This window comes from Balaenoptera ricei, chromosome 18 (assembly GCF_028023285.1).
Source record: "Balaenoptera ricei isolate mBalRic1 chromosome 18, mBalRic1.hap2, whole genome shotgun sequence".
Lineage (NCBI taxonomy): Eukaryota > Metazoa > Chordata > Mammalia > Artiodactyla > Balaenopteridae > Balaenoptera > Balaenoptera ricei.
The window spans coordinates 25,954,738-25,977,584 of record NC_082656.1 but is presented as its reverse complement, the minus strand read 5'-3'; the positions used below and the strand labels follow the sequence as shown (position 1 = coordinate 25,977,584).

The window sequence follows — 22,847 nt, the reverse complement described above, 5'->3', positions numbered from 1 at the left end:
GTAGTGACTTCCCTTCCTTTGCCAGAGGGGTTGTCAGAGAAAGCCATCTAAGACAGATGGTTTAAATAAGATCCAGAGTCTCATAACATGAAAATGTCCAGATTTCAACTGAATATCACTTGGCACTGGTGAAAAACACCAAGAACCAGGAAGATTTCAGATTATATGTTTAAAAAGAGAAGACAATCAATAGATGCTAACACAAAGATGAAAGAGATGTTAAAATTATCTGACACATTTTTAAAGTAGTCAGGGTAAAAATGCTTCAACAAGAATTATGAACTAGCTTGAAACAAATGAAAAAAATAGAAAACCTCAGTAAAGAAACAGAGACAGGGCTTCCCTGGTGGCGCAGTGGTTGAGAATCTGCCTGCCAATGCAGGGGACACGGGTTCGGGCCCTGGTCTGGGAGGATCCCGCATGCCGCGGAGCAACTGGGCCCGTGAGCCACAATTGCTGAGCCTGCACGTCTGGAGCCTGTGCTCCGCAACGGGGGAGGCCGCGATGGTGAGAGGCCCACGCACCGCGATGAAGAGTGGTCCCCACTTGCCGCAACTAGAGAAAGCCCTCGCACAGAAACGAAGACTCAACACAGTCATAAATAAATAAATAAAAGAACGTGAATTTCTTTAAAAAAAAAAAAAAAAGAAACAGAGACATAAAGAAGAACCAAATGAAAGTTTTATAATTGAAAAATACACTTGAAATGAAAAGGTCAGTGAAAGGGCTCAAGAGCAGAATAGAGAGAACAGAGCAAAGAATCAGTGAACTGGAAAACAGAACGATATAAATCACCCAATCTGAATGACAGAGACAAAACAGAGACAAAATGAACAGTCTCAAGAATGTGTAGTACTGTAACAAAATATCCAATACCTGTGTCATCGGGTTCCAGGAAGAAGAAAACAAAGAAGGTAGGTCTGAAAAAGTACTCAATGATATAATGAATGAAAAGATCCCAAATTTGGCAAAAGACATAAACCTACAGATACAAGAAACTGAGCAAATCCCAACCAGTATAAACCCAAAGAAATCCTTGTCAATAGAGAGAATCTGTCATGGACAGATCTACCCTGAAAGAATGCCCAAAGGAAGTTCTCCAAACAGAAGGAGGGACTTCCCTGGTGGTCCAGTGGTTAAGAATCTGCCTTCCAATGCAGGGAACATGGGTTCAATCCCTGGTCAGGGAACTAAGCCTGTGTGCCGCAACTACTGAGCATGTGGGCCACAACTAGAGAGCCAGCATGCCTCAACTACAGAGCCCATGTGCCACAACTACTGAGCCTGAGCACAACTAGAGAGAAGCCCACGCGCCGCAACAAGGAGCTCACGAGCCACAGCGGAGGATCCCGCATGCTGCAACTAAGACCTGATGCAGCCAAAAATAAAATGAATAAATAAATAAATATTGTTTTAAAAAATGAGAGGAGAGGAGACAATGTGTTCAGGAATTTAAAAAGAAAAAAAGAAGAAAAGAAACAAAAAATGGAAACCTGAAAGTCAGAAAGGAAGAAAGAAAGGTCACAATATAGGTAAACACAATAGAGTTTGCTTTTCCTCTTAAGTCTTCTAAATTATTACACTATATGATGTGGTTTCTAAACATATATAGAAAAAATATTTAAGAAAATTATAAATGAGAAAAAGTAAAAGGACATAAAGGGAGGTAAGGTTTCTATATGTCATTCAGTGTCAAAAAAAAATGACACCAGTAGACTATGATAAACTAAGTATAATATAGCTAAAATAAAATCGAGAGCAACCAAAGATACACTACAAAACACTATAGATAAATCAAGGTGAAATTCTAAAAAATGTTCAAGTACCCATAGGAAGGCAGGAAAAACAAAAACAAAACACAGAACAAACAGAAAACTTACATGGTAGACATAAGTAAGTCCTAATGTACCAATAATTACATTAAATGTTAAGTGGTCCAAATGCATCAATTAAAAGAGATTGGCAGAGTAAATTAAATAAAACATGACCCAACATGCTGTCTAAAAGAAACTCACTTTAAATATGACTTAGAAATCTGAAAAAGAATGAACACATATATGTATAACTGAATCACTTTGCTGTACACCTGAAACTAACACAACACTGTAAATCAACTATACTCCAATAAAACTTATAAAATAAAAATTTTTTAAAAAACGACTTAGGGGGACTTCCCTGGTGGTGCAGTGGCTAAGAATCCGCCGGCCAATGTAGGGGACACAGGTTCATGCCCTGGTCCGGGAAGATCCCACATGCCACGGAGCAACTAAGCCCGTGTGCCACAACTACTGAGCTTACGTGCCACAACTACTGAAGCCCACGCGCCTAGAGCCCGTGCTCTGCAACAAGAGAAGCCACCGCAATGAGAAGCCTGCCTGCCACAACGAAGAGTAGCCCCCATTCACCGCAGCTAGAGAAAGCCCGCGCGCAGCGATGAAGACCCAACGCAGCCAAAAATAAATAAATAAAATAAAATTAAAAAAAAAAAAACAAAAAAAAAACGACTTAGGCAGGTTGAAAGTAAAAGGATGGAACAAGATATATCATGCAAAAATTAACCAAAAGACATAAGAATCAGCTATATTAAAATTAAAGCAAAGAAAATTACCAGAGCTAGAGAATGACATTATATAATGATAAAAAGGACAATCCACCATGAAAATATAGCAATCCTAAATGTATATGAACCAAACAACAGAGCTGCAAAATATGTGAAGCAAAAATTGACAGAACTTAAAGGTGAAATCAATAAATCCACAATTATAGCTGAAGGCCCTCTCTCAATCAGTAGAACAGTAAGACAGAAAATCAACCAAGAATATAAAAAAACTCAACAAGAATATCAATCAACAGGATCTAAGTGACACTTATAGAACACTCCATTCAGCAAGAGTAGAATATACATTCTTTTCAAGTGGAATATATACTTAGGATAAGAAGTCTCAAGTGAAATCAAAATATATACTGAACTGAATAAAAATGAAAAAGTAACATCAAAATTTGTGGGAGACAGCTAAATTCTTCTGAGAGGGAAATTTATAGCATAAACACATATAATAGAAAAAAGAAAAAGGGTCAAATCAATAATCTAAGCTCACATCCGAAGAACCTATTAAAAAAAGAATAGCAAAATAAACCCAAAGCAAGCATAGGAAGAAAATAATTAAAAGCAGAAATAAATGAAATTTAGAACAAAAAAAATAGGAGGAAAAATTTAAGATCAACAAAAAGCTGATTCTTTGGGGGAAAAAAAGTCAATAAAACTGACAAACCCTAGCAAGACAAAGGAAAAAAAAAAAGAGAAAAGACACAAATTACCCCTGCAGTTCCCTTCAAAGCTGAAGGGAAGCCTACCAACACTAACAACTTAAACGGACCAATTCCTCAAAAACAAACTACCACAAGTCACTCAATATGAAACAGACAACCTGAAGAGTCCTATAAGCTATTAGGATAATCAAATTCATAATTTAAGATCTCCCAAAGAAAGAAGTATCAAGGCCTAGATGGCTTCACTGGTTTACAGAATCTTTAAAGACAACACTAATTCTACAAACACCCTCCCCCCAAAAAAGAAGAGGATGGAGCACTTCCCAATCCATTCTATGAGTATTACCCTGATACCAAAACCAGAAAAAGACAGCACCAAAAAAGAATACTGTAGACCAACATGCCTCATAAATATAGACACAAAAATGCTTAAAGTATTTGAAAATAGAATTGAGTAATATATAAAAAGAGTTATACACTATGACCAAGTGGGGTTTATCCCAGGGATGCAAAGCTGGTTCAACAGTAGAACAGTAGAAATCAATCATATTAATCATATAAAATCACCACTTTGACAAATTAAAGAAAAAAAATCACCTAATCGTATTGACCACATGCAGAAATATTGCAGAAAAAGTATTTGACAAGTCAACAGCCATTCATGATAAAAATCTCAGAAAAAAAGAAACAGAGCAAAACTTTCTTAACTTGATAAGCATCTACAAAAACCTACAGCTAACATTATACTTAATGGTGAAAGACTGAATGGTTTTTCTCTTAAGATGGAGAACAAGGCATCGGTGTCTACTCTCACCAATCTTATTCAACATTGTGCTGGAAGTTCTAGCCAATAAAAGGAAATAAAGGGCACACATATTGGAAAGGAAGAAATTAAACTGTCCCTATTTGAAATACCTCCTTAGGTAGGTTTATTCCTAGGTATTTTATTCTTTTTGCTGCAATGGTGAATGGAATTGTTTCCGTAATTTCTCTTTCTGATCTTTTGTTGTTAGTGTATAGGAACTGCAAGAGATTAAACTGTCCCTATTTGAAGATATGATTGTCTACATAGAAAATCACAAGGAATCACAAGGAGTCTACCAAAAACAGCTCCTAGAACTAGTAAGTGAGTTCAACAAGGTAAACAGAAGATAAATACAAGACAAACATTAAAAACAAAACAAAAAAAACCCTGTATTTCTAGATACTAACAACAAACACGTGGATGCCAAAATTAAACATAAAATACCATTTATAATCACTCAAAAAAAAGAACCAAATACTTAGGCATATCTAGTAAAACACACAACTACTGAAGCCCACGCACCTAGTGCTCGTGCTCCGCAACAAGAGAAGCCACCACAATGAGAAGCCTGCGCACCTCAACGAAGAGTAGCCCCCGCTAGCCGCAACTAGAGAGAGCCCGCGCACAGCAATGAAGACCCAATGCAGCCAAAGTAAATAAATAAATAAACAAATAAATAAAAAAGAAATGTTCTCTATCTTAACTGTCAATATCATGGTTGTAATATTATAATTCTGCAAGATGTTTCTACTGGGGAAAACTGTAAAGGATATAAGGGATCTCTTATTACTTCTTCCAACTGCATGTGAGTCTACAATTATCTCAAAAGAAAAAGTTTAATTAAAACAATTTTTAAGGCAATAGTGAAAAGCACAATCATGATCAGTTACCACTTGGTAACTTACATGGAATATCTGAGCCTCAAACACACTTATTATCTATATATTAATTTTAATTATTAAATATTAACTTTAACTTTCTACTGTAAATATAAATGCCTTAAAAGAAGACAGTGACATTTCCAGAGCTACGGGTAAAAGTCAAATGATTACAGCTTCAAGCAAAATCTACATGGTTCTACAGTGATGACTAGTCATTAAAATCTCAGAACTTGAGGCCTAATTCAGGTGGTAATCATGCCCTGTCAAAAAGCCTGAATTTTCTTAATCAATACAGAAATTATTAACAAACCAATGAATAATTAATGTGCACCTTCTACTTGGCAAACACTGTTTGGGAAGTTTCCCTTCTATATTCTTCATCTGACACTGAGATTATACATGATACCAGAAGGTAAACACTGGAAGCTCACTCAGCTATTGTGATAAATCCAGCTGGAATAACTCTATATCACCCACTAACTATAACCTTGGTATTTCTTAAGACTTCCAAGTTCTAACTCCCTGATGAAAAAATTTATTTGGAATATACCATTTGTTTCTCACCTCCACAAGTTCCCAACTTCCTCAATAATTACTCTAAGTTTAGAGCAAGAACAAATGTTCAGACCAAGTCCATTCAAAATGGTCTCCCAACTATAGTACGTGCAATCTGATCTCAAATTACATACTTATTTTTTTTTAATTTGTGTAATTTACTACTACAATAGATTTTCTTAAAGTTTATGTTCTTACAAATGATTTGTTCATGGCACGTTTCACTTCATCAGAACCATCTGAATAGATCTGCTGAAATAATTTGTTTAAAGCTGCATCTCCCTCCAACTTCTCATTCTTTTCTTCTTCTTTGATCTCACCAACCAATTTATCCCAATTTCTTGTATAATGAGATGATGATGGATACATCATCTTTACATCTATGGAGTAAAAAAAGACAAAAGTGATTAATCAACATGTGATTATGTCAAGCATACGTAACTTTCCGACCATGGTGTATACAACATCTTAGCAAATAGTTAAGTCACTGAATTTCATGTTTGTAATAAATGTCTTTCTGACATATAAATCAATAATTAACGTTTACACTTCTAAAAACTGAACCAGTTAGCATAATGTAAAATCTGGGAATTTCTTTGGAGCAAAATAACTCAAAGTGTAAACTTTTGGTACATTATGCAAAATTAGATTAAAAAACAGATCCTTCATGTTAATAATAGGAGAAACTGGGTGAGAAGCATACAGGAAACTTTACGTTTACAAAAAAGGTGCAAAGATAGTACAAACAATTCTAAAAATAGTAATTTTTTAAAAAGTTGCTTCATTAACAAATTTCTCTAAACAGTTTTAATAAATGTTAAAAATGTGGCTTCTCCTGAGGTACTTGTATCTTTCAGAGTAGAAATAAGCTAAAAGTAATGAATTGCCAGGCCATCTGCCAGTGAGTTAGGACGCCATCCTCTCCCCACATTAAAAATATTAGATTACTTCAGTAGGAGAATACAATAAAGAATTCCTGAATGTTGAAAAATACTACATGTGATGATCTAGAGTTCAGTGCCCACATCATGCACACATAGAAAATAATAGTATTTGTAGGGCACATTGGGATAAACAGAGGCTGCTTGCAGCCAGAGAGGCAACGAACCCAGGGACTCAGGCACTGCCAAGGCTGCCCCAAAGACCAAGGGAATCAAGATCTTCCCACACAAATAATTAAAAACTAACTAAATAGGTTACCTAAGAGCTGTAAGAGCAGTTCTGTCCACTATTCAATGGAAATATAATGTAAGCCACAAATGCGACTCACATACATAATTTAAAAATTTCTAGTAGCCACATTACTAAAAAGAATCAGGTGAAATGTATCCTAATAATATGTTTTATTTAGCCTAATACATGCAAAATAATATCAGGTCAACATGAAATCAATATAAAAATATTAAGATATTTTATATTCTTTTTTTCATACTAAGTCTTCAAAATGTGGTATGTTATTTTACATTTAGAGCACATCTCAATCCAGACTAGTCATATTCCAAGTGGTCAACAGGTATAGGTGGCTTGCGGCTACTACCCTGGACAGTACAGCTATAGAGCTTTAAAAAAAACCTGATTCAAAATTTCCCTATGAGTATATTAGGACACATAAATGCTAGTCTAAATGTCCCTCTTGCACTGCTGCACAGAGCTCTATTTATGCCCTTTCTCAAAATAGTTGAGAAACTACTAATTGTTCATTCTGCTTTTCCATCCTTTCTCTTCATCTGTAAACCAACTCCCTCCCTGCTCATCTCACCCCCACCCCACCCCACAACAAAACAAAACCACAGCACACCACAGTTTTATTCAGGGCAAGCATACTGTTTTCCAAATTTTATCTACCCTTCCTCTACAAGTAATCTCCTCTATCTTCTGTACATTTTCACTACTAGCCAAGAAAACAAAAACACGCATGCCATGGTAAATTAAGAACCTAGGATTTGTTGAGACGTGGATGGATCTAGAGACTGTCATACAGAGTGAAGTAAGTCAGAAAGAGAAAAACAAATATCGTATATTAATGCATGTATGCGGAACCTAGAAAAATGGTACAGATGAGCCAGTTTGCAGGGCAGAAGTTGAGACACAGATGTAGAGAATGGACATATGGACACCAAGGGGGGAAAACTGCGGTGGGGTGGGGATGGTGGTGTGCTGAATTGGGCGATTGGGATTGACATGTATACACTGATGTGTATAAAACTGATGCCTAATAAGAACCTGCAGTATAAAAAAACAAACAAAACAACTAATACTAAACTTTCATTGGGTTATTTGTATGGAAATATGTTAATATAAATGTTTCAGACATTACATGAAATTTCTAAAAATCTTATATTTGTATTTGTATGGAAATATGTATGGAAATATGTTAATATAAATGTTTCAGACATTACATGAAATTTCTAAAAATCAAAAAAAAAAAAAAAAAAAAAAAAAAAAGAACCTAGGAAACATGGGTTTAATTAATCCTAATGCTGATTCGCCAGATGGGAGCACAGTTCTAATCTCCATTTTACAGATAAGAAAGCTGACCCAGATAGGTTAATCAACTTGCCCTTATCTGCAGTCTCCAGCTTGTCAAAAATCTGACAAGCATATTAACTCCTTACAAAAATATAACAGGTCAGGAGGAATAGCATCTTGAATCTCCAAGGCAGAGTTTAGAGTTTGTAACTGTAACACCAAAAAATCTTTAATCTCAGAAAAACGTTAACACCTGTAGTGTTAGTTCATCTGGTAGATGAACTACTGAGAGACAGGTAACCTAACTTCCTTGCTTATTCACTATAATATTGATATCAAATAACTGCAAAGATACTCATGTCAGCAGAGACTTCCCATTGTTAAAAATGCAGCAACAAGCAGCATCACACATGGGGTAGAAGAACCAGAGCCAGACTCTGAAGAGCTGGATTTAGTCTCAGGCAATGAAAACTGCTAGGTAATCTTAGGCAAGTTGCTTAAACTTTCTGAGCCTGTAAAATAGGAAGAACAATACTAAGCTACCTACTATCAGGGCTGCTGTTAGACTCAGGTGATATACTATATTTAAAGTGTTGATATTTCTTTTAAAAAATGCTTTAAGCTATATATAAACCTCAATCCAAAAGTATCTGGGAGTCAGTCCCAAGAAGAGCGCATAACATCTTTACTATACCTTTCACATAAAGTGGGAAGCGGAAGCTTAATAAATAGCTTATATACCAACTTGAAGTATTTCAATTCTTAAAAATTATCTATTGGTGTCAATTCCCTGGCTTTGTTAATCATGCTATAGGTTAGTTACAATATTATCATGCAGGGAAACTGGGTGAAGGGTACATGGGAACTCTATTATTTCTGCAACTTCTATTAGAATCTAAAATTATTTCAAAATAAAATTTAAAAATGAATGATCTGGGCTTCCCTGGTGGTGCAGTGGTTGAGAATCTGCCTGCCAATGCAGGGGACACGGGTTCGAGCCCTGGTCTGGGAAGATCCCACATGCCGCGGAGCAACTGGGCCCATGAGCCACAATTACTGAGCCTGCGCGTCTGGAGCCTGTGCTCCGCAACAAGAGAGGCCGCGATAGTGAGAGGCCCGCGCACCACGATGAAGAGTGGCCCCCACTTGCCGCCAATTAGAGAAAGCCCTCACACAGAAACGAAGACCCAACACAGCCATAAATAAATAAATAAAAATAAAATTAAAAAAAAAAAAAGGAAAACCACTCATCAATTCCCCAACCTTAAATAATTTAAAAAAAAAAAAAAATGAATGATCTGTTGGCTTAGTGTCTTCTACAAAGTGCCACAAGGAAATTATATTTTCTGTTATAGAAGAAAGCAGTGAAAAATCTAAAAGTAGCTGAAACTTAGAGTTACCTCTTTTCAGTCATCAAATCAGAACATTATCTCTAATCAAAGGAAATTTCTCTCCATTCATTAATGATGCCATTGCCATAGAATATAGTCTTAGACTGTAGTTCTAAGTGTGTCATACAGATTAATCATTCCATTAGAAAATTACCTATGTGCCTATTGCCTATGCTCAGAATTGACCACAACATAAAGTAGTCTGCCCCTTAAAGGGTAAGCAATCAACCTTAGTTTTCTACTCTATCCCTAAGCTTGCCTTAGGCCTTCATTAGCTGTTTGCCTCCACCTCTTAGAAATATACTGAGGGACTTCCCTGGTGGTGCAATGGTTAAGAATCTGCCTGCCAATGCAGGGGACACAGGTTCGATCTCCGGTCTGGGAAGATCCCACATGCTGCGGAGCAACTAAGCCCATGTGCCACAACTACTGAGCCTGCGCTCTAGAGCCCGCGAGCCACAACTACTGAAGCCCATGCTCCACAACAAGAGAAGCCGCCGCCGCAACGAGAAGCCCGTGCACCACAACGAAGAGTGCCCCTGCTCGCCACAACTGGAGAAAGTCCACGCACAGCAACGAAGACCCAACACAGCCAAAAATAAATAAATAAATTTATTAAAAAAAGAGAGAGAAATATACTGAAATGGGGAACTTCTTTGGTGGTCCAGTGGTTAAGACTCGGCGCTCCCAATGCTGGGGGCCTGTTTGATCCCTGGTCGGGGAACCAAGATCCCACATGTCACAACTAAGTCTGTGTGCTACAACTACTGAACCACACAACTAGAGAAGCCCGCACACCACAACGAAGACCCAGCACAGCCAAAAAATGAGAGACAGAGAGAGACAGACAGAGAGACATAGACAGAGAGAGAGAGAGAAATGGGCTAGATACTTTTCACTGTGAAGCCCTGAAATTCCAGGAAATTAGAGTTGACATAATTAGAAGAAACAGGAAGGAATAAATAAGAGGGGAGAAGAGGAGGAAATACATCGGCAGAGTAAACTACTAATTCACGTAAAACACAGAAAGAAAAAATAGGAAAGGCCAACACACAAAAGCAAACAACCCCCAACTGACGTCACAAACTGACATGATAAACAATAAATCCCAATTCCCTCTGGGCTTTTGCTGCCATTTATCTGTATTCTTATGCAGTTTAAGAAGTTAGAACCATCATAAGAAATACTCTGTTTTCATTACAGAGCAACCTCCTTATATTCAATGTATCGTATCTTGGGAACATAAATAATGAAAGTAGAAAGAATACTCATTACTATTTAATTTCAACTATATAACACAATATGAATTTAAAGCTCATCAAGGCCAGAAAAACAAACCTGTTATGAACCGTCTGGGGTTAGGCACATCTCCTTGCCCCTCTAGCTTTTCCCATCTCACAGCCTCTGGCTTTTTCATTTTAATTTCAATCTGGAGGAAACACCAAATAAAATCTATTATTCAATGTAAAATACACAAAACAGTGAAAAAAATGCAATTTCTTTAACTTATCAATGTTTTATAAGAATAGTGTCCTCGAACAGTTTCCTTAAACTATACAAAGTTAAATTCGAAAAACTTGAAACATTTATTTTGTTTCTACTTAAAAGCTACCCTTCAAAAACAATATACATACACACTATAAACTGCAATTAAGAGTCTTGAAATCCATATGCTTTTCTTCTTCTAAAGCAGTGTTGTCAACCAGGGGTAATTTTGTCCTCAGGGGAAATCTGGCAATGTCTGGAGACACTGTTGGGTCATCACAACTGAGGTGGGAGTGAGGAGTGACTAGGGGTACTGAACATCCTACAATATGCAGGGCAACTCCCATGACAAAGAATTATCCAGCCCCAAATGTTAACAGTGCCCACCACTGAGAAACCATGTTCTAAAGGAATTACTATATTTGCATGTACATTAACCTGTTTTAGAGTAGAGAAATTCATTCCTTTGTATAAAAATGATACAAGTGAAACTGAGGGCAGTCATCAGTTAGATCCCTTAAACTATAACTTGCTTGATAAATAACATCCTGTAACCGGCCTTCACTGATTAAGCTCACTTTAATTGTTCTTGCAAATTGCATACCCTCCAAGTTCCATGTAGCTTGAACAACATATCACAAGACTCCTTTAACCATCCCCTATATAAAACACCTCTGATATATGGGGCATTATAGTAAGGGTAACTGTTTTCCAGGAACATGGAGCTACTCTTGCCCAGTTCAAACCAGTCAAGACCACTGACCACTCAACTGGGCCATCTCGAGTATCCCATGGATGACCTTTTGACATCAGAGGGCAAAAAATCTTCACCCTCAACTCATGCTAACGCCATTTTCTGAACATGCATCCCGTGAAGAAGCACGTAACTCAGATATGCCTACACAGAACACCGATGACCTCACTTCATCATCGTTTCCCACACCTCAGACCACCTTGCTTCTTTATCCCATAAATATCCCAAGCCCCTCACCTCTGGTGAGGCAGATACAAGATTTGTTCTCCCATCTCCTCATTCGGCTGCCTCACAAACAAACCCTTTCTCTTTTGCAAACCCCTGTCCCAGTGTTTGGCTTGCTATGCACTGGGTAAATGGACCTGGTTTGATAACACAAGTTATGCTAACATTTTTACAATCATTCGTTCAATAATCATCAAACACTTACTGTGACCAAGAAATAGTCTTCAGGAATGTGAGGGATTTTTTTAAATACTAAAGGCATTATCCTTGACCATTCAGTAGTATGTGAAATACTTGAAAAAAAGTTACTCAAAAGGCAACTAAATGTTCTATAAGCTCAGGAGAGATCACACCTGGCTGTGAATAGGAAAGGTTTCGGGGCACCTTGAAGGGCTGTGAGGGGTAGGAGCATTTGCAATGGTGGAAAGGTTAGGTCTCCAGAGGCAAAGGGAATTGCATAAAACTGAAGCCGTGAGGTGTGAAAGGACACACTGCATCAGGCAGCAGGATTTGTGTTAGAGCAGTGAAAAATACAGATGGAAAAAAAGGTGTAAGACAGACTATGAGGAGCTTCTGAAGGCTAAACTAAGGCCATTTACTAAAATGAAATGTTAAAAGCATCCTAAAAGCATTTTTAACTCTCTAATCAAGGCTGGTCCCTTAGAATCTACCCTTAACCCTAAGGTACACTCACATAGCACTTACCTTATGCTTTCCTTATTCAAATAATGCTCTCGCCCTCATTTTTAGCCTAGCAAGAATAAGCACTTAACAGTGCTGGTAAACACAGTTATAATTATTATGCAAATAGTTTAAGAATCAAATTAGAATTTTATATTCTAATGCTTTTTCTAAGAAAAGAATTACTACTTTTGTAAGTAGAAAAACACCCAGAAGACAGACTTTAAAAAAAGAAAAGCCTACTGTGTCACACTTTGGTACTTTGACCCCTTTGGGGAGGATGAATCATTTAAATTAACAATTACTGGTAATCTTTCTACCAACAGCATTTAGGGGCAGAATCCTTAAAATGTGCATTTTAAAATACTTTAACAAAACACTAAAAGAAATCTGCCAATATTTTCAGTCAGATATGAAGTGATGGAATGGAAGGGTATTTTCTTAAGGCGCATAGAAATGTAACAAAAAATGTTTTCATGAGAAAAACAGGAAACAAATCTCACTAGAAAAGGGGCAAAACAATCAGCATTTTTAATGTAATTTACATGTTTAAGTTCTACATAAATAAAATCAAACATTTAAAAGGATCTCCAGAATTCCCTAAAATGAACTATGATTAACATTTATAAAGTAAAATACTATCAATATCTTCTCATACACAGTATTAAGTGAAAGTACTCTGATTATTTTAAGCTGTCACTGCTGGGATATTTATCAAAAAGGGTCAGAAATCCAACAGCTGGCAATGACACAGAAATAGTTACTGAAAAGGACTACTAACATTATACTAAAACTTAAAACTGCATCTTGCTCCTTTAATTTTCAACTCATCCAGAAATGAAGACCTCACAAACAGCGTGTACATCAACACTATCCTTAACTAACCTCCGCCACGGGGCACCCTATATTCACACGTGTTCCTGAGCTAAGCACCATCTATAAAAAGTCCCTTGTTTCACATGAAGGGCACTCACACCTCTGAAAGCCTCTATAACCTAAATAATTGTGCATTATGAACAAAGAGGCCTTTATAAAGCCAAAGCCCTAAGTCACAACCTGTTTCAACTGAGACATGCTGACCTGAACTTGAAATTATACTTAATCCATTCATTAAAAGAGGTGTACACAATAAACCACTTAAAACAGCTTTTTTAAAAGGTAAGAGGGGGGAGACTAATATTCTATGAATTCCTTTTTACACCTACTTCACTTTTAATGCTTATATATGCTTTTAAAAATGATTCTGACAGACACTTCTCAAATTACCACCAGTACAATTTCAGATATTTTTATTGGGACCATTAATCGGCCATTCTATTTTTATTTAAGTCAAAAGTAATTTAAAAGTTAACTTAAAACTTTGGTAGTTTATAACTAATGAGAACCTACTGTATAGCACAGAGAACTCTACTCAGTGCTCTGTGGTGACCTAAATGGGAAGGAATTCCAAAAAACAAAGGGATATATGAATATGTATAGCTGATTCATTTTGTTGTACAGTAGAAACGAACACAGCTTTGTAAAGCAACTGTACTCCAATTAAAAAAACAAAACAAAACAAAAAAACCTTTGGTAGTTTGCTTGAATGTTGCTCTCATATGCACAGGGAAGACTTTCAATGTGCCATAATATCCCAAAGCAGTATTCACAAACTACTAATAAGAATCCCTCCTCTGTTGGGTTGTCAGTTTTCAATATTATGTGTACTACCACCCACTTCTAAGGTCTCCTTTGCACAGCAGTTTAATTTTTTCCAATGAATGGAACTTCAGGTTTAAAGAAAAGCCATACTTCTAAAGGGTCATGGCATCCAGACACTACTTCCTTAAAAAGAGGTAAGTGACCTCCCACTTACTACTACAAATTGATGGTGAAGGAATCTTTCCCAGAGACTAGAGGGCTGTGCAGTTTACTGGTAAACTTTATTTTCAGGCAAACTTTTGAGAACCATCTGTTTCAAGCCTGCAGTCAATAAATAAGTGTTTCCTGATCTCTAGAATGCAGCTTTTCCAGTATTCTCTCGCTCAGCTCTTTGCACATTTAATTGCTGTATCACAACCCTCTGTCCAATATTAGAATAGCTCAGTCTTCCCTGAGGCCAGACTGCACATCTACTGTCTTTATTTTTACACGCAAATCATTTTATAATTGTTTTTAATGCAAAAGATGGTAATGAATGAAGAGGAACTGAATAAACTTCTCCAAAGTTCTAGAAGCTCAGTTCAAGTATTTACTGAGTACCTACTGTGAGCATAAGACCACCACCTCTATTCTTCTTGAAGAAATTAATCAGAAGACATTCCCATAAACAAAAAATTCCAGCATCCATCATCTGTAGTGACAGACCTAAGTTTTGGGAAATATCTAATTATCTGGAAGGAAGTATGCCAAAATGTCATCAGTAATGAGACTGAGTGATTACATTCTCAGCTCACTTATATTTTTCCAAATTTTCTATGATATGCATTTATTGCTTTTACAACCTGAATAAAAATCTAAATCATCAGTATTAAATAATAATAGCAGTAATATTTATTGAGCACTTATTACATACCTCATGTACTAAGTGCTTCATATACATCATCTCACTTAACAGAAAGTGAGAGGAGAAAATCACCTATATTTTAGAGATGAGAGAGCCAATAAATAGAGTAACCTGCTGGAAATGTCTTTTTCTTCTAGAAGTTTTACTTATTTTATTTCCTCAGAAATAAGCAGAGGTTGAGGACAAGTCAAAAACAGTCAGTTGTGTAATTCCAAAAGAGTCACAAATAGTTGCCACTTGCTGGATGTATGACTAATCTCACTGAGCCTCAGTTTCACTTGTAAAATGGGATTAATAGGGTCTACCTCATTTAGGATTCTTTTGAGGATTAAATAAAACCACGTATGAAAACAATATAGCATTGTGTCTGGCAAATAACAACTGAATGCTATTATGAATATCTTCATCATTGTTATAATTAGCTGAAAATCTGGGCAAATTATTTTACATCTCTAGGTTCAGTTTCCATACCTGTAAAAAGATAATAACAATACCTACACCATGCACTAACTGTGAGGATTACATGGGATAATACACAGCAATCAAAACAGTTACCTACTGTAATTCTCCAAAGGTCAAACAACATGGCATTGGCTAAATAAGCTACAGTAAATGCCTATCATGAAATACTTTGCTGTAAAACATCTAAGGGCATAAAAAAAAAATACCCATAATGAATAAGTTTAACAAGACATCTACAGACAGTATGGACAGTAAAATCCTTTTCTTTTGAAAATACATGTATATACATTAATAGAAAAGGCAGCTCTACAATTTGTGGATATCAGCAGCTAAAGTTATTTAAAAAAACAAAAAACAACAACAACAAAAAAAACCCTATTACCACGACCATATCAAAAAGGCATAACAAAACAATAATCCAAAACCCCACACACATCTGTGTGTTTAAAAAAGCAGTAGTAACCTGCCGGGACACCTCCAACCCCATTATATCATAATTAAGATTCTTCTATGAATATCAAGAAAAGGAATTTTAAAACTTCTCAAATGTTAGTGGGTTAAGAAGGCAGAAGGGGGCTATTTGTCTCTAAGACACACATTTTTATTTCCCACAATTTCAGTTAAAAGCCTTCATATTTTATATTGACATAATACAAAAAATTACTTTGACTAAAAATAGGAACACAAGAACATTTCTACAAGGGCAAATTTACTCCAAAGGATTCTGAGAATACTAATTTTTTCTTACAGGGAGTGAATAGTAATCTTTAAAATGAATATTTCACAGCATAGCTGTTACTGAAGTTATAATCCTGTGATTGTGATAAGAGAATATTCTCATGATATTAACAAAATGAAATAAAAGAACCATTACAGTTTAATAAAAAAATGGATTAATAGGCAGATATGTAAGCTGGTATTCAGTACAACATAGAAATAACTATCAAAGGTACTAAAAAAATATGAATTCTGACTAAGAAAAACATATTACATATTACACTGTAAAACATTTAATTAAGGGAATTCCCCGGCAGTCCAGTGGTTAGGACTCAGCGCTTTCACTGCCAGGGCCCAGGTTCAATCCCTGGTCAGGGAATTAAGATCCTGCAAGCTGAGCAGTGTGGCCCCCACCCCCCCAAAAAAAAATTAGTTAAGAAATGCTATTTCAGTATCTTAAGGATACTACCTCTTCCTCTTTTCATTGTAAATTATATTTTGTTTGAATTAGTAACACTTAACCAATGGTTATACATAAATATACAACATGCATATTTATTTGAAGGTGAGAAAGAAAACAGGATTCTCAAAAGGCAAAGAAATAGCCCTTTTAAACCACAGATTTTACAGACTCTCTAATTTCAGGCATATTTTCCCAAGCAAAATGCACCCTTTTCTCCAACCACAGAAATGATTCAAGACACCTGCAAACGTATGAAAAGCAAATTACTATTTTTCCCTTTTAGTGTCATCACTAAATAAGACTCAGTAACCCAGAGAAAGATTTTCAGTATTTTAACATTGTCTCCCTCTGCTGTATAAAAAAGATTCAAAAATTTCATCATTTCCATTAAGATATAATTAAGTACAATTCTTTCCATTTGTTTCCCATAAAACACAGCTTAAAAACTGGTAGTTTAACAAAGTAATATATATTACTTTGGGTTAAGACAATAAAAATAATCATCCTCCAGAATATATTCTACAAATAAAAATTCTTTAGTCCAGACTTAGAAAAACCTATGAAAAGAAGCAACTGCTTTACAGAAGTATAAGTATTTTTCCTGGGTCACACTGAACAATTTAGTAACTTGTGAACTTGGGGAAGGCATTTTAAGTCCATGAACCTCAATTTCTTTTAACCTGTAAAACTAAGAAGGAAAATACTTACTACACCCTGCCAACTTCATAAGGCCAACATCAGAATCCAATATAAATTCATTCTCTGAACAACTGCTGACCACCGACTCACTACAAACAGTGCATAGGGCTAGAGTTGCCAAATTTAGCAAATGAAACATACTTATATTTAAAAATTATTCAGTTTGCCAGTCTGCCAAGCTGAGGTGTCAGATCAGCCATTTCTCACTAGTCACTGATGTGAAGTGCTGGGTGTGAGGCCTCTGCATGAAGCACCCTGTGAACAAGTGAAACTAGAGGAAGCACAAAGGAAAAGAAAAAAAAAAGACAAGAATTGTGTCTTGCGAATTCCTCTTGCGAGAGCACCGTAATCACAACTAACTGCTGAACAATCATCGACAGGAAGACACTGGAACTCACCAAAAAAGACACCCCACAACCAAAGACAAAGGAGAAGATGCAATGAGACGGTAGGAGGGGCACAATCATAATAAAATCAAATTCCATAACCACTGGGTGGGTGACTCACAAACTGGAGAACACTTATACCACAGAAGTCCACCCACTGGAGTGAAGGTTCTGAGACCCATGCCAGGCGTCCCAACCTGGGGGTCCAGCAATGGGAGGAGGAATTCCTAGAGAATCACACTTTGAAGGCTACCGGGATTTGATTGCAGGACTCTGACAGGACTGGGGGAAACACAGACTCCACTCTTGGAGGGCGCACACAAAGTAGTGTGCCCACCAGGACCCAGGGGGAAGGAGCAGTGACCCCATAGGAGACTGAACCAGACCTACCTGCTAGTATTGGAGGGTCTCCGGCAGAGGCAGGGGGCAGATGTGACTCACCATGCAGACAAGGACACTGGCAGCAGAAGTTCTGGGAAGTACCCCTTGGTGAACCCTCCTGGAGTCTGCCATTAGCCCCACCAAAGAGCCAGGTAGGCTCCAGTGCTGGGTCACCTCAGGTCAAACAACCAACAGGGAGGAACCCAGCATCACCGATCAGCAGACAAGCGGATTAAAGTTTTACTGAGCTCTGCCCACCAAAGTAACACCCAGCTCTACCCACCACCAGTCCCTCCCATCAGGAAGCTTGCACAAGCCTCTGAGATAGCCTCATCCACCACAGGGCAGACAGCAGAAGCAAAAAGAACTACAATCCTGCAGCCTGTGGAATGAAAACCATATTCACAGAAAGAGAGACAAAATAAAAGGGCAGAGGACTATGCACCAGATGAAGGAACAAAATAAAACCCCAGAAAAACTACTAAATGAAATGGAGATAGGCAACCTTCCAGAAAAAGAATTCAGAATAACGATAGTGAAGATGATACAGGACCTCGGAAAAAGAATGGAGGCAAAGATGGAGAAGATGAAAGAAATGTTTAACAAAGACCCCAAAGAGTTAAAGAACAAACACCTAGAAGAATTAAAGAACACACAAACAGAGACGAACAATACAATAACTGAAATGAAAAATACACTAGAAGGAACCAATAGCAGAATAACGGATAAGTGACCTGGAAGACAGAATGATGGAATTCACTGCTGCTGAACAGAATAAAGAAAAAGGAATGAAAAGAAATGAAGACAGCCTAAGAGACCTCTGGGACAACATTAAATGCACCAAAATCCACATTATAGGGGTCTCAGAAGGAGAAGAGAGAGACAAAAGACCCAGGAAAATATTTGAAGAGACTACAGTTGAAAACTCCCTAACATAGGAAAGGAAATAGCCACCCAAGTCCAGGAATCTCAGAGAGTCCCAGGCAGGATAAACCCAAGGAGAAAAAGGTCAAGACATATAGTAGTCGAAATGACAAAAATTAAAGACAAAGAAAAATTATTAAAAGCAACAAGGGAAAAACGACAAATAACATACAAGGGAGCTCCCATAAAGTTAACACCTGATTTCTCAGCAGAAAATCTACAAGCCAGAAGGGAGTGGAACAATATATTTAAAGTGATGAAAAGGAAGAACCTACAACCAAGATTACTCTACCCGGCAAGGATCTCATTCAGACAATCAAAAGCTTTACAGACAAGGAGAAGCTAAGAGAATCCAGCACCACCAAACCAGCTCTACAACAAATGCTAAAGGAACTTCTCTAAATGGGAAACACAACAGAAGAAAAGAACCTACAAAAAAAAGCTCAAAACAATTAAAAACATGGTAACAGGAACATATATATCGATAATTACCTTAAACATGAATGGATTAAATGCTCCAACCAAAAGACACAGGCTTGCTGAAAGGATACAAACACAAGACCCACATATATGCTGTCTACAAGAGACCCACTTCAGACCTAGGGACACATACAGACTGCAAGTGAGAGGATGGAAAAAGATATTCCATGCAAATGGAAATCAAAAGAAAGCTGGAGTAGCAATACTCATATCAGATAAAATAGACTTTAAAATAAAGAATGTTACAAGAGACAAGAAAGGCCACTACCTAATGATTAAAGGATTAATCCAAAAAGAAGATATAACAATTATAAATATATATGTACCCAACAAAGGAGCACCTCAATACATAAGGCAAATGCTAACAGCTATAAAAGAGAAAACTGACAGTAACACAATAATAGTGGGGGAACTTAACACCTCACTTACACCAATGGACAGAAAATCCAGACAGAAAATTAATAAGGAAACACAAGCTTTAAGTGACACAATAGACCAGACAGATTTAATTGATGTTTATAGGACATTCTATCCGAGAACAGCAGATTACACTTTCTTCTCAAGTGCGCAGGGAACATTCTCCAGGATAGACCACATCCTGGGTCACAAATCAAGCCTCGGTAAATTTAAGACAACTGAAATCATATCAAGCATCTTTTCTGACCACAACGCTATGAGATTAGAAATCAATTACAAAGAAAAAAAGGTAAAAAACACAAACACATGGAGGCTAAACAATACGTTACTAAATAACCAAGAGATCACTGAGGAAATCAAAAAATACCTACAGACAAATGACAGTGAAAACAAGACAATCCAAAACCTATGGGATGCAGCAAAAGCAGTTCTAAGAGGGAAGTATATAGCAATACAATCCTACCTCCAGAAACAAGAAAAATCTCAAATAAACAATCTAAACTTACACCTAAAGGAACTAGAGAAAGAAGAACAAACAAAACCCAAAGTTAGTAGAAGCAAAAAATCATAAAGATCAGAGCAGAAATAAATGAAATAGAAACAAAGAAAACAATAGCAAAGATCAATAAAACTAAAAGTTGGTTCTTTGAGGAGATAAACAAAATTGAGAAATCTTTAGCCAGATTCATCAAGAAAAAGAGGGAGAAGACTCAAATCAATAAAAATTAGAAATGAAAAAGAAGTTACAATGGCCACCACAGAAACACAAAGCATCATAGGAGACTACTACAAGCAACTCTAGGCCAATAAAATGGACAAACTGGAAGAAATGGACAAATTCTTAGAAAGGTATAACTTTCTAAGACTGAACCAGGAAGAAATAGAAAATATGAACAGACCAATCACAAGTAATGAAATTGAAACTGTGATTAAAAATCTTCCAATAAACATAAGTCCAGGACCAGACGGTTTCACAGGTGAATTCTATCAAACATTTAGAGAAGAGCTAATACCCATCCTTCTCAAACTCTTCCAAAAAGTTGCAGAGGAAGGATCACTCCCAAACTCATTCTTTGAGGCCACCATCACCCTGATACCAAAACCAGACAAAGATACTACAAAAAAAGAAAATTACAGACCAATATCACTGATGAATACAGAAGCAAAAATCCTCAACAAAATACTAGCAAACAGAACCTAACAACACATTAAAAGGATCATACACCATGATCAAGTGGGACTTATCCCACGGATGCAAGGATTATTCAGTATAGGCAAATTAATACACCATATTAACAAACTGAAGAATGAAAACCAGACGATCATCTCAATAAATGCAGAAAAAGCTTTTGACAAAATTCAACACCCATTTATGATAAAAACTCTCCAGAAAGTGGGCATAGAGGGAACTTACCTCAACATAATAAAGGCCATGTATGACAAACACACAGCAAACATCATTCTCAATGGTGAAAAACTGAAAGCATTTCCTCTAAGATCAGGAACAAGACAAGGATGTCCCCTCTTGCCACTATTATTCAACATAGTTTTGGAAGTCCTAGCCATGGCAATCAGAGAAGAAAAATAAATAAAAGGAATACAAATTGGAAAAGAAAAAGTAAAACTGTCACTGTTTGCAAATTACACGATACTATACATAGAGAATCCTAAAGATGCCACCAGAAAACTACTAGAGCTAATCAATGAATTTGGTAAAGCTGCAGGATACAAAATTAATGCACAGAAATCTCTTGCATTCCTATACACTAACAACGAAAGATCAGAAAGAGAAATTAAGGAAACAATCCCATTCACCATTGCAACAAAAAAGAATAAAATACCTAGGAATAAACCTACCTAAGGAGGTAAAAGACCGTACTTAGAAAACTATAAGACACTGATGAAAGAAATCAAACACGACAAAAACAGATGGAGAGATATACCATGTTCTTGGATTGGAAGAATCAATATTGTGAAAATGACTATACTACCCAAAGCAATCTACAGATTCAATGCAATCTCTATCAAATTACCAATGGCATTTTTTACAGAACTAGAGTAAAAAATCTTAAAATTTGTATGGAGACACAAAAGACCCCGAATAGCCAAAGCAGTCTTGATGGAAAAAAACAGAGCTGGAGTAATCAGGCTTCTTGACTTCAGACTATACTACAAAGCTACAGTAATTAAGACAATATGGTACTGGCACAAAAACAGAAATATAGATCAATGGAACAGGACAGAAAGCCCACAGATAAACCCACACACCTGTGGTCAACTAATCTACGACAAAGGAGGCAAGGATATACAATGGAGAAAAGACAGTCTCTTCAATAAGTGGTGCTGGGAAAACTGGACAGCTACATGTAAAAGAATGAAATTAGAACATTCCCTAACACCATACACAAAAATAAACTCAAAATGGATTAAAGACCTAAATGTAAGACCAGACACTATAAAACTCTTAGAGGAAAACATAGGAAAAACACTTTGACATAAATCACAGCAAGATCTTTTTTGACCCACATCCTAGAGTAATGGTAATAAAAACAAAAATAAACAAATGGGACCTAACGAAACTACAAAGCTTTTGCACAGCAAAGGAAACCATAAACAAAACGAAGAGACAACCCTCAGGATGAGAGAAAATATTTGCAAACGAATCAACGGACAAATGATTAATCTCTACAGTATATAAACAGCTCATGCAGCTCAATATTAAAAAAACAAACCCACTAAAAAAATGGGCAGAAGGGCTTCCCTGCTGGTGCAGTGGTTAAGAATCCACCTGCCAATGCAGGGGACGTGGGTTCGAGCCCTGATCCGGGAAGATCCCACATGCCACGGCGCAACTAAG

At 36.7% G+C, this 22,847-nt stretch overlaps 1 protein-coding gene across 1 annotated transcript in view; it reads right to left on the bottom strand.

Annotated features, from left to right (window-relative positions):
* Positions 1-22,847, bottom strand: part of SUGT1 (SGT1 homolog, MIS12 kinetochore complex assembly cochaperone) — a 53,614-nt gene that overhangs the window by 13,803 nt on the left and 16,964 nt on the right. Inside the window, exons 11-12 of the mRNA XM_059902584.1 lie at positions 10,710-10,800; positions 5,710-5,891 (exon numbers count right to left, since the gene is read on the bottom strand). Of these exons, the coding sequence (XP_059758567.1) occupies positions 5,710-5,891; positions 10,710-10,800 (273 nt within the window). The remainder of the gene's footprint in view (positions 1-5,709; positions 5,892-10,709; positions 10,801-22,847) is intronic.